General features: G+C 33.4%; 1 protein-coding gene across 3 annotated transcripts in view; it reads left to right on the top strand.

Moving 5' to 3' along the window:
• Positions 1–15,100, top strand: part of LOC143045495 (polycystin-1-like) — a 43,825-nt gene that overhangs the window by 1,117 nt on the left and 27,608 nt on the right. For 2 of the 3 annotated variants that reach the window (XM_076218044.1, XM_076218046.1), the window contains exons 2-14: positions 189–216; positions 1,059–1,208; positions 1,418–1,794; positions 2,547–2,727; positions 4,011–4,186; positions 4,766–5,420; positions 6,319–7,776; positions 8,646–8,828; positions 9,377–9,606; positions 10,375–10,528; positions 10,747–10,844; positions 12,363–13,256; positions 13,929–14,233. In XM_076218044.1, coding sequence (XP_076074159.1) covers positions 189–216; positions 1,059–1,208; positions 1,418–1,794; positions 2,547–2,727; positions 4,011–4,186; positions 4,766–5,420; positions 6,319–7,776; positions 8,646–8,828; positions 9,377–9,606; positions 10,375–10,528; positions 10,747–10,844; positions 12,363–13,256; positions 13,929–14,233 — 4,889 coding nt within the window. The remainder of the gene's footprint in view (positions 1–188; positions 217–1,058; positions 1,209–1,417; positions 1,795–2,546; positions 2,728–4,010; positions 4,187–4,765; positions 5,421–6,318; positions 7,777–8,645; positions 8,829–9,376; positions 9,607–10,374; positions 10,529–10,746; positions 10,845–12,362; positions 13,257–13,928; positions 14,234–15,100) is intronic. The other variant, XM_076218045.1, reaches the window with a different exon arrangement.

A 15,100-nucleotide genomic window follows, 5' to 3' on the forward strand; every position in this document is an offset into this window, starting at 1 on the left:
ACCTATAATGGTTTACTTTTATAAATTGCTTCTTGGATGGAGAGTTGTCTCATTGGCGCTAATACCACATCTTCCTATATCTATCGAATTTGATTTAACTTTTTTCTCAAGAGTTGAAATAATTTGTCACAAATTAACATTATTTTACACGCACAAGTGATTTTATAAGCATGCAATTTCTATTCTAGGTTGTTACGACAGAGACTGCGCTCAGTTGTAAGTAGAAAATAGGATGATACTGATAAATGTTGTCTTTTTTTTAACATTACTTGTTTATAACCGGTGTTAAAGGTACCGATTTTGATTAAAAAATGAAACTAAATTTTGACAGTTGTACGAGGAAGAAACGGGTGGTCAAGACACCTGAATGAAGCCATAAGTATTATCACAAATGTACTACAATTTATATCTTTCAATTAAGTTGTTTTGGTAAGATTATGAACTTGAATCTTTGGTCAGTATTATTGAACATTGAACACCCATATAGAGAAAACAAATATTCTTTTTTTAAAACTGAGCAATTCGACATTTCATAATAATAAGGGGTGTGCACGATTTCACTGTTAGTCCATAAAAATGAAAGTTAACCTTATTGTTTTAACATCCATTGTTGGAGGTTCTGATTACAAACCAAAACGTTTTCGTGAACTAGTATTGAAATATTGTCAAACCATAATTAGATTTCTTAAATAGGTGCGAAAGATACTAGCGGGACATTCAAACTAATATGTCCAAAATAAAGTTACAACACCATAGCCAAAAAGAATAGTTGATTTGAGAAATATAAAGTTTGATTGCTACAATAATTTAATCCGATTTCTACGATTTTATAGTGTTTACTCTCTTTTAAAAAGTTGTCGGTTTGATTCAAAGGATAACACAATACAGCATCTAGATTAAACAACAAATGGAAGTTTTTAACGACCTTGACTGGCTATACAGCCTTGCACGGTCGGTCTAGATTAAAATCTAATTTGTCTTCTATTAATACTGATATTTCATTTTATTTCATAGTGGTTGCTTTAGAGGTATTCTAATTTTTCATTTGAATATTTCAGTTTTAGCAGGCATAGGATGTTATAAAGAGAACAAAAGACGCCGATATTTTAGTAGGAACCCGGGGGATTTTGACCCGGGTGCACTAACGCCTACTGTATGTGCAGCAAAATGTGGCAGTTTTAAATTCTCATATGCAGCAATAGCTGAAGGTATGCAATAAAAGAGAGAGACACCTACTTAATATTTATTCATTTATTTTACATTTGAGCTGAGGACCAATTCGTTAGATAATTTGTATATTTAATTGAAATTAAAGTTATCAAATTATACAGCACAATTTATAATTTAATTTGCCAAATCTGCATATGATTATACCACCATGATTTTGCTTTCTTATTTACCTATGGCTTTTTTTTAGGAAGATTTTGTTTTTGTGGAGACGCTCTGCCAGACAATTCATTGATAGATAGTTCCAAATGTACAGACAAATGTTCTGGTGACGTATTACAAGACTGCGGGAGTAAAGACTATGTCAGCGTCTTCACTGCAGCGCCTCCTATATTAGGTCTTACATTGGCATCGGATGCAGGCAGTAATGTTGTCCAAATTGGTAATGAAGTCACCTTCTCAGCAAGCATATCATCAGGTGGAGCCAATTTGGCCTTCAAGATGGATTATGATGATGGCGCGGGTAAAACCGACCAAAATGCTACCAACCTGTGGAAAAGAACCTATAATACACCTGGTCATTATAAAGTGTCAGTTTACGGCAATGACCAGATGGAATCATTAATGGTATGTAACAAAGTGTTCATTTTAAACAATATTTGTAATTTTCACTGTATACGAAATTTCGGCCGCATGAAATTTATTAAGTGTTGTTTTTGTTTAAATTGTTTTGATTCAATCAGTTCAAAGTCAGATCATGTGTCCTAGCTTTGCTTACAGTCTGAATTTAATCATGCCAAGAAATCCTCGCTAAAAATTCCGGTCGACCCCCTACGGCAGTCATTAGTAGCTAAAGATTTGATTTCATTGAAGGAATTAATTTATGACCTTCATGTACGTGTCGCTTAGAACACAGCCATATACCAAATGGTCAATATTAATCATCCATGTAATTTGCTCTATGGGGTGTTTGCAGAATTTCAACGGAGGCAATTTCTTGGCATGTGATGGATTTGACTGCCATTAAGTATGTGGCTATTTGTTCCGGAAATGTTCCAGTTTCATCTTTTGCATTAAATATGCTTAAACCGAAATAAGATTAAAATGGCAAAACATCAGACGAAATGGTAGACAAAAAAATTCTCATCAATGTATAGTTTCAATAGTTTCCAATGCAAGACTCAAAACAGGAGTGTTCATTGTTAACGGACGTACAGTGAACGGTAGTTGTTAATTTCTGTGTCATTGTCTCTTGGGAAGAGTGGTCTAATTGGCAATCATACCACATCTTTTTTGTAAGAAATCTGTATAAATTAAGTTTGATTATGAAATATCATAAACAATATATTTGACATCTTTTTTTTATTATTACATTTTAGGAGAAGGAAGCGACAACATCAGTTATGATAGATTCTCCCGTAAAAACCTATACACTGACCTGTCCTGCCTACATGGCAACTCACGAGGAAGATTTCTGTACTGTTAGTGTATTGGAAGGGTCTAACTTGGAACTTCAGTACTCTGTAGATTCTGTGCTGAAATCTACATTCTCCATAGCAGGTAAATAAACTAATTATAACAATAAATAAATGAAAAACGGAAACTTAAAAATAATACATTTAAGGTTTTTTTTTTAATTTAATAGTTATAATTCCATACATCATGTTTGATTCATTGATGTTAGAAGACCTGTTTTTTTAACAGTTTACATGTTATACATTTTGTACGTCCATTATACCATATTACAAAACATTGTATTTAATTTGCGTATTATAAGTTGCAGTTAGTTATCTGTATACAATAGTTGTTTACATGTACGACCATACATTGAAATGTAAAAAGAAACCATGAATTAAGACAAACATTCGATTTATGATAAAATTAGAAAGAGATACTAGAAAAAATATTCAAACTTTAGTGCGTCGACATCATAGCTATTGAACAGTATTAAAGTAGTCGAATGATTTATCTAGTCTAGTTGAAAATACTGTTTTGAGTTTGAGTTTTTAGGGGAGATGATAATTTTCTTTATGTTTTGAAATAAAATAACAAGATGTGGTATAATTGAAAATGAGACAACTCTCCACTAGAGACCAAATGAATAGAAATTTCAACTAAAGGTCACCGTACGGCCTTGAACAGTGAGCAAAACCCATATATTAAAGCATTTAAAGGCTCCGGATTGACAAATGTTAAACAACTCCATGTCAAGAAACCCTCGCTAAATATTCCAGTGGACTTCCTACGGCATACATTAGTAGTTAAAGATTTGATTTCCTTCAACACATTATTGATTTCCTTCAACAAAGTAATGCATGACCTTTATGTACGTGTCGTTTGGAACACGGCAATGTACAAAATGTTGCATATTAATCAGTCATGTAATTAGCTCCATGGGATGTTCGCAGAATTTCAACGGAGGCAATTTCTTGGAATGAAATGGGAAGAATAACGACCAAATTTATATAAAAACAATGAACTAACTACAAATATGAAACATCAAACCCATTAAGAACAGATATGATAGTACTCGCAGTTCCTGACAAGTAGTTCAATAGCCAATAACCACTGATAAAAAACAATGTGTCAAAGACTAAAGTATCAATCAGTACACATCCAACATCCGATGTATTCAGCGTGAAGACGTCATCAGTCAGAGAAAAACATGACTCTATACAAGCCTGTAAATTTACTGCATACATTAGATGTCTAAGATTTTCTTTTTTTTAATTTCTTAAAAATTTGTAAATGAAACCCCCTGGCTTTCACTTATTAAAATGATTTTGGTTAATCCCACTATATATCAATAAAATGATAGACATCAATTCGATATTTCTATGCAGATCCTCCTATATATATAACTGGACCTGCCATTCCAACAAAAGGAGGGACAACAGTAGTTCCAGGGGAAACGGGAACGGGATCCTTTATTGTAATGCCAGCTTCAGAATTCATGTATAAGAGTGTAGTCATTGGATTTGAAATGTACGCTGAGGTCATTGGTAATATCGACATTTTGGTAAGATATAAACGATTCTTTGTTTGCAGATTTTTTCTTATTCAATTATCTGCCAAATTCGAGTTAAAAAACTAATACGCTATAATTGTTTTACAACTTTTGGTTTTGTCACTATGATTTGAAATGATAAAGGCTTTCTATGCGTCTGGTCACTATCTAGTAAAATAGAACATTTTATTTTATGAATGAGAAGTAGAATAACAAAAAAACTGAACTCTGAGGAAAATTCAAAACGAAAAGTCCCCAATCAAATGAAGGACATCACCTACAAACAGGAAACAGGAGTTGAGAAATATTCGCTCCACAGAAGCAAAGACAGTTAGAGGTCAAATAGGTCTTCGACAATGGATAGTGTCTATTCGATTTGTAAAGATTCAAATCGCCCTGGTAATTAAATCATTGAACATCTTTAGCATGTATTATTTTGTTACTTGTTCAGAAATACGACACAATCAGATATAATAATATACATATATATAGAATCTTTAGTTTATAATGTCATTATAAATAAAAGATATAAAAGATATCTACAAAATCTTCGTTAATGTTGATAAATTCCATGAATGCATTTTTTTCTAGATAATGTCACCAGCATGTAATACCCCGTCTTATTGTTTTGACAAGAATGATTGTTCCAGTGGATGTAGTGGTATACATGAAAGATCCTGTATATCTAAAGAGTTTTGTCCGTCAAGTATGTCCTGCTGGACATCAGGTTCTAGTACATGCGATACAACACCTGTCCGATACGACGGTACTCAGAGAACAAATCTAAATATTGTAAGAACTGTAACACACAACATCTTATCAACTGGCTACAACTATATTCCGATAGACGCCACAGCCGATTACATTCAAGTCGAGAATGGCTATATCCTGGGATATAAACCCACTGGAGGCAGACTGAATGCAGTGTCTGCAAATGCCATTGAAACGGACATCAAATCTACAGATGTCACAAACGCCGGAAATGCCGGTCCACTTTCCTCACCACTGAAAAGACATCTACTAAGAGCCATAACTTCTGGTGGCAGCGATGCATACATCCCAGTTAAATTTACCACCTCAGGTATCAAGGATATAAGTATAACAGTGAGTAACAAACGAATATCTGGATCAGAAAGTAACACCACACAGATTAATGTTATGGAGGGGGTTGATATGGCTATTACCAATATTCCACAATATATCGAGAAAGGACTAGCAACAACATTCCAGTTATTACCACATACAGGTAAAGCATTAACTAAATATACTTATTTTAAAGTAACATGATATGAATAAAGTCGTTTAATTATTGATAATGTTTTACTTTTAAGGGAACCAAAAAACGTTTCCATTTCCGTATTCCGAGTCTTGCTGTGATACTAAGGCTTTTTTTTCCTTAGCTTTATTATCAAAACTTTTAGGAATTTTGGTCCTCAATGCTCTTCAATTTCGTATTTTTTTTGGACTTTTTAACTTTTTGGATTAGAGCGTCACTGATGAGTCTTTTGTAGACGAAACGCGCGTCTGGCGTAAATACCAAATTTAATCCTGGTATTTATGATGAGTTTATTTGGTTAACTCCGCCTTTCCCACTAATTAAAAAAAATCCCATGTTATTTAACTGTAAAGTAAGCATTTTACCTAAGCAACTGAGATAAATACATTAAGATTCCTGCATGAAGCAGGATCTTCTAACTCTTCAAGAGCACATGAGATCATCACTGTATACTGCTGTTTGTCGTTTGACCGTTTTTCGATTTATGCCGTGCTTTGTCATCGACTTATAATTACGTTGAATATTCCCTTGGTATATTCTGACTGTCATTTTTAGAAATATACTGTTATTTTAACATAACGATATAACTTGTCAATATCACTAATTGTTGCTGATATTTTACAATTTTACAATATTTTTTTCTATTTTTTTTTTGAAAAACTAAGGATTTTCCTATCCTAGGGATATATTACTTAAGTCGTATTTGGCACAATATTTTGGAACATTGGATCCTCAATGCTCTTCAACTTTGTACTTGTTTGGCTTTATAACTATTTTGATCTGAGCGTCACTGATGAGTCTTATGTAAACGAAACGCGCGTCTGGCGTAATAAATTACAATCCTGGTACCTTTGATAACTATTTACAGGAACAAACGTTACGTACTGGTGGGATTTCGGTGATGGTATCACAGCTATAAATACAACAGATGCAACATACGATTATACGTACACCACTGTTGGTGAAATGAATGTGTCGATAACAGCCTTTAATCAAATGAGTAGCAAGAGTAACATGACCATTGTACAAGTCCAAGATAGAATTAGAAATCTTGCACTGGTTAATAGTTTAGCAGTTGTAGGGGAAACTACATCTATACCCACATCAATGACAACAGGTTCAAACTACTCATGTACATGGAAAAGGGATGGAGTTGTCATAGCAACAACTGACGATATAACAAGTCCACCAGGCGGAACCTTTGATTATACATTTACTGAGGAAGGTACCTATGAAATATCTGTTGTTTGCTCCAATCAGATAAATTCGATGTCCTCTGCTGCCACATTTACCACACAGTTCAAAATAACAAACCTTCAACTCGTAAAAACAGGAGCTCTAAAAGATTCCACATTTACCATCGACTGGACATGGACAGCCGGATCAAGCCCCCAGTTTACTTTAGAGTACGATTCACGGGTTCGAACCTTCACTAAAGATCCATACTTTAATAAAGCAATATCAGAATCTTTAGATGCAGGAAGTTCAATCACAAAGTACCCACTAAACTTAACAGCATTTAACCTGGTTAGTAATGAGCAGATTGTAATAGATTTTGGAATTGAAGAGGAACTAACTGGGCCATCTATCACTATTGGTGGTGTTTCTATAGACCCTGTCACAGGTTATGGTACTATTAGTAAGAATGATCAGGTGTCATTTACCGTCGATGCTACCGGTGGCACGAATGTTGTTATTGAATGGAAATACAACGACGGTACACCTGATGATTCGTTTACTATACCTGTATGGACTGCAACACCAGCACAAACTAAAAATCACCAATTTTCTTCCCTTGGATGGTTTGACGTGGAAGTCAAAATTTACAATCTTTACAACTCACATTCCCAAACTTTCAGACTATTGGCAATCGCGCCTATTCAGAACCTTGTAATGAATATATCTCCTGATCCAGTATTGTTTATACCACCGGCGACAGTTACACTTACATTTAGTAAGAGTGATCCTACTGATCCGGATCCAAATGAGGCATCGGTGTCTTTTAACTATGGAGATGGGAAAAGTGAAACCGTTCCATTTGACGTCAATCAACAGTACACACATGAATTTAGAGAAACAAGTCCATCTGGAACGTATACAATAACAACTAATATATCCAACGTAATCAACCATCTGATACTGAATGAAAATGTAAAAGTAGTGGAGAAGATAGAGGATGTTGAGATAGTACCGGATCCGGAATATGCAGCTGTTGGAGACCCTGTGAATGTCAAGGTTACAATGAGGAGAGGTGATACTGGAGCAGATTTAACGCTGGATTGGGATCTAGGCGATGGTACTGCTGTTACATCTGGCAATAGGATAGGTATGTATACAGCTATTATACGAAAAAAGAAGATTTTCACTCACAGTGTATGAGCGTATAAACATTTAATCATAATTTGAAAGAAAAAAAATGAACTGAAATAACAAAAAAATAATGTCAAATTAGGTTAAATACAAGACATTACATTATATTCTTACATCAACAAATGCATTCAACTAAAATAAGTGTTTTTAAAGTTTGCAAACATCATTTTTGTAAAATAATGTTTGTTATTAGAGTATTTTTTTTCTCTCTCAAATAGATAGGAAAATATATTCCCTGAATTATGTTAATTGTGATTATCTATTTTATCAACTGATTGTACTAATATTCGTTGTCTGACATTGAAATATACCACCAGACAAAGTTGAATATGAATGTAAATAATCCGTCGATATGCAATTTTCTTTTACTTTGCAGTGTTCCACTAATTATTGTTATTGCAAACTTAACTGGTCGGAGTTGAAAATGTATTTGTGGAATAAAGTAAAGAAAACTTTACCTCAAAATTTGATAAATTGTCATACAGATGCATATTCCATTTTTTTGTTTATATTGTAGACCATTCTTTTCTTTCTTAAATAAAATAGAGATGTCAACTTCAAGGTATAATTATGCAGAGAACATTTAGTTCAAGTTGAAGCCTTTAAAGCTTATATACAAACGATTAAAGTAGCATATACAGATCTATAAATAGTTATGAACATAATTTGTTTTAAATCAGAGGCCAAAAAAAAAAAAAAAAAAATCATTTAACTTATAATACTGTTATCCTTATCAAAACGTTAATTGTTCCAGAAAATTGTTATTATATAGTTTTTCATATCAATTTCCGGAAAGTCTACATTGTATCAATAATATAATTTCAGGAGTTAGTCCTTCCGGCTCAGACACTAAAGTTGCAACGTATCCAACAGAAGGAACAAGCACAATTAAAATAACAGCTAAAAGTACAATGGAAACAATTGTGACAACCAAAGACATAATATGCCAAAGGAAAATCACAGAGGACCCGGTTGTTACTTCAAATCATCCTCAAAATTTTAATCTAGGTATATATTACTAAATATTTCTAATTATAGATGCGAATTACTCGCCACAGAATGGCTCCAGCTGATTCATTAATTGTAGGGCGATATCGGTACTACGTCCTCACAGAACTTACGTTTCTGGTTGGAGGGATTTAATTGGGCAAAAATGTAGGCCAATAGTTGTTAAAATAGGCCAAGAGCATGTGGCATACGATTGTTAGCATTTAAATTTATTTGGTTAATAAAAGTTAAAAGTTAAAAGAAAAGCTAAGTTAAATAGAATGTTATACCTTTATCAAGTTGTAGTAGTGTTGATTTATCCTCATCGTCTTGGTAGATTTATTTAGTACAAGTGAATAATGAATCAAAATTTTCAATGAAGTAAATACTTTTTATAAGCTTGTATGCTCACTTTAGTAACACCACGAAATCGAAATATTTCTTTTTTCTTAACGCAAGGAAATTTGTTCACACGAAAATAAATGAATTAACAGTATGTACAGAGAATAAAAAGTGTTTACATAGATTACATATGTGATATAAAAAGGTTTAATGGCAATGTTTCTTAGTAGGTGGCAGAATTGACTTTACGTTCCTATACAGTGGAACCCCAGCACCAACAGCTGCGACCGTACTAGTCAACTATGGAGACGGTACAGAAGAATATCGAGACCCAACATGGTTAACCACTAAGAGTGGATCTACTCAATTATTTGACCATACCTATACCAGTGATGGAAATTACGTTACTACTGTCACACTGTCTAACCTGGTATCTACAAAAATATTCCAGATATCTGTAAGTATATATCTAAATTTCATATATTTTTGTGGTGTAGTATTTAATCATTGTTTTAACAATGTTATGATTTATGAGTAAAAGTATCAAAATAGGGCTACTGTAACCTGCTTTTTTGAACCTGCAAAGAACCTGTTTATAGAAATTTGACATTCGCACAGGGCAATTGAAAATGGAAAAACTTTATTGAAAAAAGTAAGCAAACGTGGAAGGAAAATTGTAAATATCAATTCTGAAAGAAATAATATTATTACTCCAAATATTAAGCACATGGTATGACAAAATTGGGTAAACAGATGGGAACGCATTACCAATATAAAATAAACTCATGTACATCGCTCTATTATCTCACTTATTATAAACAAGCTCCGTGACTTCATTATTAAAACATGAAAGCCATTAAGAAGCCAAAGTTTTCCATCACAAATCGCAGAATGCAATATTGATATTGATTCGTGGTACATGAAAAGTACGTACAACTTAGGACTTAGTTTAGTATATTTGCATGCATTAAATCAATAGTTTTCTTATCATTATAATCACTAAAACCTCGTTTCATAGGACGTTAATATGACATCTAAGGAAATTTAAATGCACCATACAATGGATGAAGGCAAATCTTTGTCTCCCATTGAAATAATTGTTCCGAAACAAGATCTTATTTTTTAATTTTCCATTTTTTTTGGCTGCTAAAACGTGGGTTTCATTAGTAAAAAAATATTGCATAGCATGTACAATAACTTTAGAATTCCTTATCTTATCCTACAGAGTGGTGTTTACTTGACATTTGTGGGTCTAGCTGTTGTACCTAAGTTCATAAAATTTATACCAATCAACGGTCCCGATGTAGACGGATTTGGATCAAATAAAGACATTTTCCAGTTGGATAGACCAGTCCGTTTCCATATGTCTAAGACCGAAGGTATGTTTGACTGACACAGGTCTACATGATATAATTTAGATAATGTGTTTAAATTTCTGCAAATGAAATATACCATGGAACAAATGCATTATTGTTCACTTATTGAAATAATTTGCAAGTTGATCTTTTTGTGAAACATCCCCAACTATTATGAAGGATGTCGGGAATGAATTGGTACACTTTTTGTCATTTTGTTGTAATGAAATCCTGTATTTCAGGTACCTTTGTCTACTACAGTATTAGTGCATCGAATGGAGCAGTTGTTATAATGTGCAACAAAACAACGGAAGATGTGTTCGAAATAAAGTTTAATGAGGTAATAAATAGTATTCTAGTTTTGCGATAATCCTGAGTTTCTGCAAAAGGATCTTTATTTGATGTACAATATTTAAACATTGTTTATAAAATTACTTTTTACAACGACTGGTTGAATCGGTTGTAGAATTGTAGAAAATTCGATGAATTCTTCCTTTTCAATTTAAGATATAGTTGTTAAAAAGAAATCCATATACAAAATACACGCAATTATATTTGTACAATTGATTAACAGTTTCATATAACGGTCAAACAGAGGGTAAATTAACCAGCCGAAACTGAAAATTCGTCAATCATCCCAAAATCCTCCCCAAAAAAAGGCCGTTAAAAACGATAAGTCACCATGAAGCCTTTACAAATGAGAAAAACTTACAGCTCTTCTTAAAAAAAACCATGCAAAACAAAACTTTGATACGCTTGCTTGCTATGCTTGCTTGGATGTTTGCAAACAATAGGTTGGCGGAGTTTCAATATACACTGGAATTTGATTGGACATGAATTGAAGTTAATGTTTATTGCCCAATCAAACTCCAGTATATAGTAAACAAACTACCGACCTGTTGTTAACAAACCTCCAAACAAACAAAGCAAGCAAGTTGATCAATGGTTTGCTTTGCATGCTTTTATAGAATACCTCTCACTGTATAGTAAGCTGTCAAATGTTCTTGACGTAATTTATGGTGATATATATAGTTAAGAAATATTTACCAAAAATATTTACTACATGGTATTTGAAACTGTTTATTAAAATTGAAAGAATGACTACTGATACATTTAAGCGAATGAACCTAATATACATACCGTAAGATGGGATTCAAGGAAATCACCCGTCCGTCTTTAAAAGGATATTTTATGATGGGAAGGGACATCGTCCCTTTTGTCGTTATTAAGATGGTAAAATTGTCAGCAATGATATATAAACAGTGCTGTAGCCAGTTCGTTATTACTTCATTGACAATAGCACCATTTCCAACAACAATAAATACCAACAACAATAAATACCAGACTCCAAAGAAAATTCCAATCGGAAAGTCCCCTATCGAATGGCAAAATCAAAATCGAAAGTTCGAATACTTCAAACGAGCGGAAAACAACTTTCAATTTCCTGATTTTGTACATGTAGAAAATGGTGGCTTAATTAGTAAGAAGATATGGTTTGAGTGCTTGGTTTTATGGCTAGCTAAACCCCTCACGTATGAGAGTCGCATAAAATTTCATTATATTGACAACAATGTGTGAACAAAACAAACAGACAAAATTGGTAACATATCAAATCATTTTTTGGGGGAGAAAAGCAGGAACAAAAAAGTATCATCCTTGCTCTTTATATTTACTTATCACTGAATATTTATTTTCTTTGAACCTTCTAAACTTATGATATCGCTCTGGTCGTTTCTAACGAAGCTTTATCTGACAGTGCTTCGAGCACACAAGCTTATGGTATAATTCATTGTGACGTATCAAACATACCTTTTCTCGCTGCGAATAAACGTTATATTATTTATTGACAATCTTTCAGACCGGCACTTACACAGTAGTTATCACTGCGCATAATCCAATTGATTCTAAATCGGTTACTACAACAATCGAAGTAATGAAAGCCGTCCTTGATGTAAGCATAGCAGACAACGGACAGACAACATCTGAAAATGAAGCTAAACTCTTTGATATTTCTTTTGTTGAACCTGGAACAAAAACTTGCGTCCATATTGATTATGGAGACGGCATTGCTGAAATGTTTGGTGACTCTGCTACTTGTACTAGTAGCTCATATGCAGGGTCAGCAACATATATATCGACCTTTTCTGGTAGTAGTTTTCAGGCTACTCATACATACACTAGTAAGAACACATACGACGTGAGAGTACATGCCTTCAATGCGCATTCAACATCAGATTATTCAGTGTTTCATGTTGTATCTTCGATTGACTGTTCACAACCACAAATAGATATAAAAAATAAATATGTCAAGTTTTGGGAACCCGAGGAAATTGAAAAAAGTTCCAGGATACGTGTGATTGGAGTAACCAAAATTGACTGCGGGAGTCTTTTACAAAACGTTAAGCAGTGGTCAGTAGAATCCGTAGATGAGCAGTATGGTACAACAATGTCGTCTATCGATTTGGGTAGTATCGATTCTAGATTGAAGGCAGAATTAGATCTTCCAAGTCTTTTCCTTAACACAGGCCTATATAAAATAGCATATACCATGGAAATGGAAGCAGACTCGTTTGCAAATAACGAAACATTCAAGTCGACTGCCGTTACGTACTTAAAAGTAAAATCATCGAAACTGGTTGTAAAAATATTTTCTGGTGGAATGACAAAAATACAAAGAGGCATCAATACGATGGTAACAATTGATCCGTACAGCAATTCTTATGATCCCGACGTACCAAAAGGTTCTTCACAGGTAAAATTATATAATAATGATTAAAACAACTTAAATTTTTAATACTTCATTTTTCATTTGTTAAATAATATTTTTCAGTTTCCCTAAAGAATCTAGAGACTCTTGTTTTCATTATCATGTTTACAATGAAAAGAATAAAAACCCAGCTTGATTTCTTTTTGAATATAAACATCTTGAAAATCCTCAATTGAAGCGAGTGCGTTACTTTTCTGGCATCATAACTAGGGGTATTAAAACAAGATAGTTTTGTCTATGCAAAAATAGTTATGTCAGCTTTTTTTTTTATATAAAACTTCCAATGTTTAAGGAAGAACTGGTTTGGTTCAAAGTCGAATTGTTCAAATGACAATGAGAACTCGATATATCGGAATGAAAACAAGTTAAACTCAGTGATGTCTGGAAAATAATGAGAAGTGTTTATCTTCTTCAAAATGGCTTTTCAGTGTTTTTATTCTCTTAAAATAACTATCAATGATACTTATTCAAATCTAATAGTTTATATATAAACAGAGAAATTGTTACGGATTTTGAAACGATAACCTTTTTCATGTGCATCATGATATCCTTAAATCTCAATAATTAATCTCATATTTGTGTCGGTTGTCCAACGATTGCAATAATAAATGCACAAAAAATTGCAATAACCATATTTTCAATTTTACATTTCTTCAGACCTTTACTAACTTTACTTGGTACTGCCGAGAGGTTGGTGAATCATGGCCTGTTCCTATGACTGTCTCCTTGCCATATAGTACTGCAGATCTGCCCAGTGTCGCCATTGATAACGGAGGTTGCTTTAAACAAGGTCCTGGTCAGATTGATACAAATGTAGGAAGCTTAACATTCGACACAGGCAACATGAAGATTAATAACACGTACGAGTTCAAAGTGGTTGCTTACAAAAATGATCATGATCCCGCAGAGGCATCGGCATTTGTTACCATAGTTGATGGAATACCTCCAGAAATTGAAATTAAGTAAGATATCAATTTCAGATATAACAAACTTACTTGTATTATACTTGTGTATAAGTAAAATCACAAAATACCGAACTCTGAGGAAACTCAAAACGGAAAGTCCCTTAATAAATAGCAAAATCAAAAGCCCAAACACATTAAACGAATGGATAAAAATTGTCATAGTCCGGACTTGCTTGGTGGATTGAAATAATGGAAAGACTGTGACTTCAATGTTTGTAAGTTCGTGTTGTTTATTCTTTAGTTTTCTATGTTGTGTTATGTGTACTATTGTTTTTCTGTTTGTCCTTTTCATTTTTAGCCATGGCGTTGTCAGTTTATTGTCGATTTATGAGTTTGACTGTCCCTCTGGTATCTTTCGTCCCTCTTTTCAGACGTTTACTATTTCCATGCAGCCAGTTTCTGAAATAAATGCAAAGTCCTCAAGGTGTTTTTTCCTATACACCGATTTGTATTTTATATTACGAGGTTGTAACTTAAGAGCCTCAAAGATTACAGACGTTCCTTTGTAATCACATGTTAATGTTTGTTGGCAAAGGTAAGTCTTCTATATTTGCACACTAAAGAACATTCATGTTAATAAAACGACCAGTTCTGCAACGATATCAGTTGCGACCTGTATAGTGGTGTGCATAAACTATGTTTAAGTATACTAAGCATAGTAGTAATGACATCCCGCGTCTGAGTAAAGCAGTCGACTTTCATGCTATATTATAGTGGTCGCCCTGTAGGCATTAGATACCAAATCGATGTTTTATGTTCCTTTTTGTATATTTGGAATATTTTTGTGTACAAGTAATGATTTAGTTCGTATTAAAAACAATGTATTTCCTAAATATTTGCATATGCTGTGTGTATGACAAATAT

Source organism: Mytilus galloprovincialis, chromosome 9 (assembly GCF_965363235.1).
Source record: "Mytilus galloprovincialis chromosome 9, xbMytGall1.hap1.1, whole genome shotgun sequence".
NCBI classification, from domain to species: domain Eukaryota; kingdom Metazoa; phylum Mollusca; class Bivalvia; order Mytilida; family Mytilidae; genus Mytilus; species Mytilus galloprovincialis.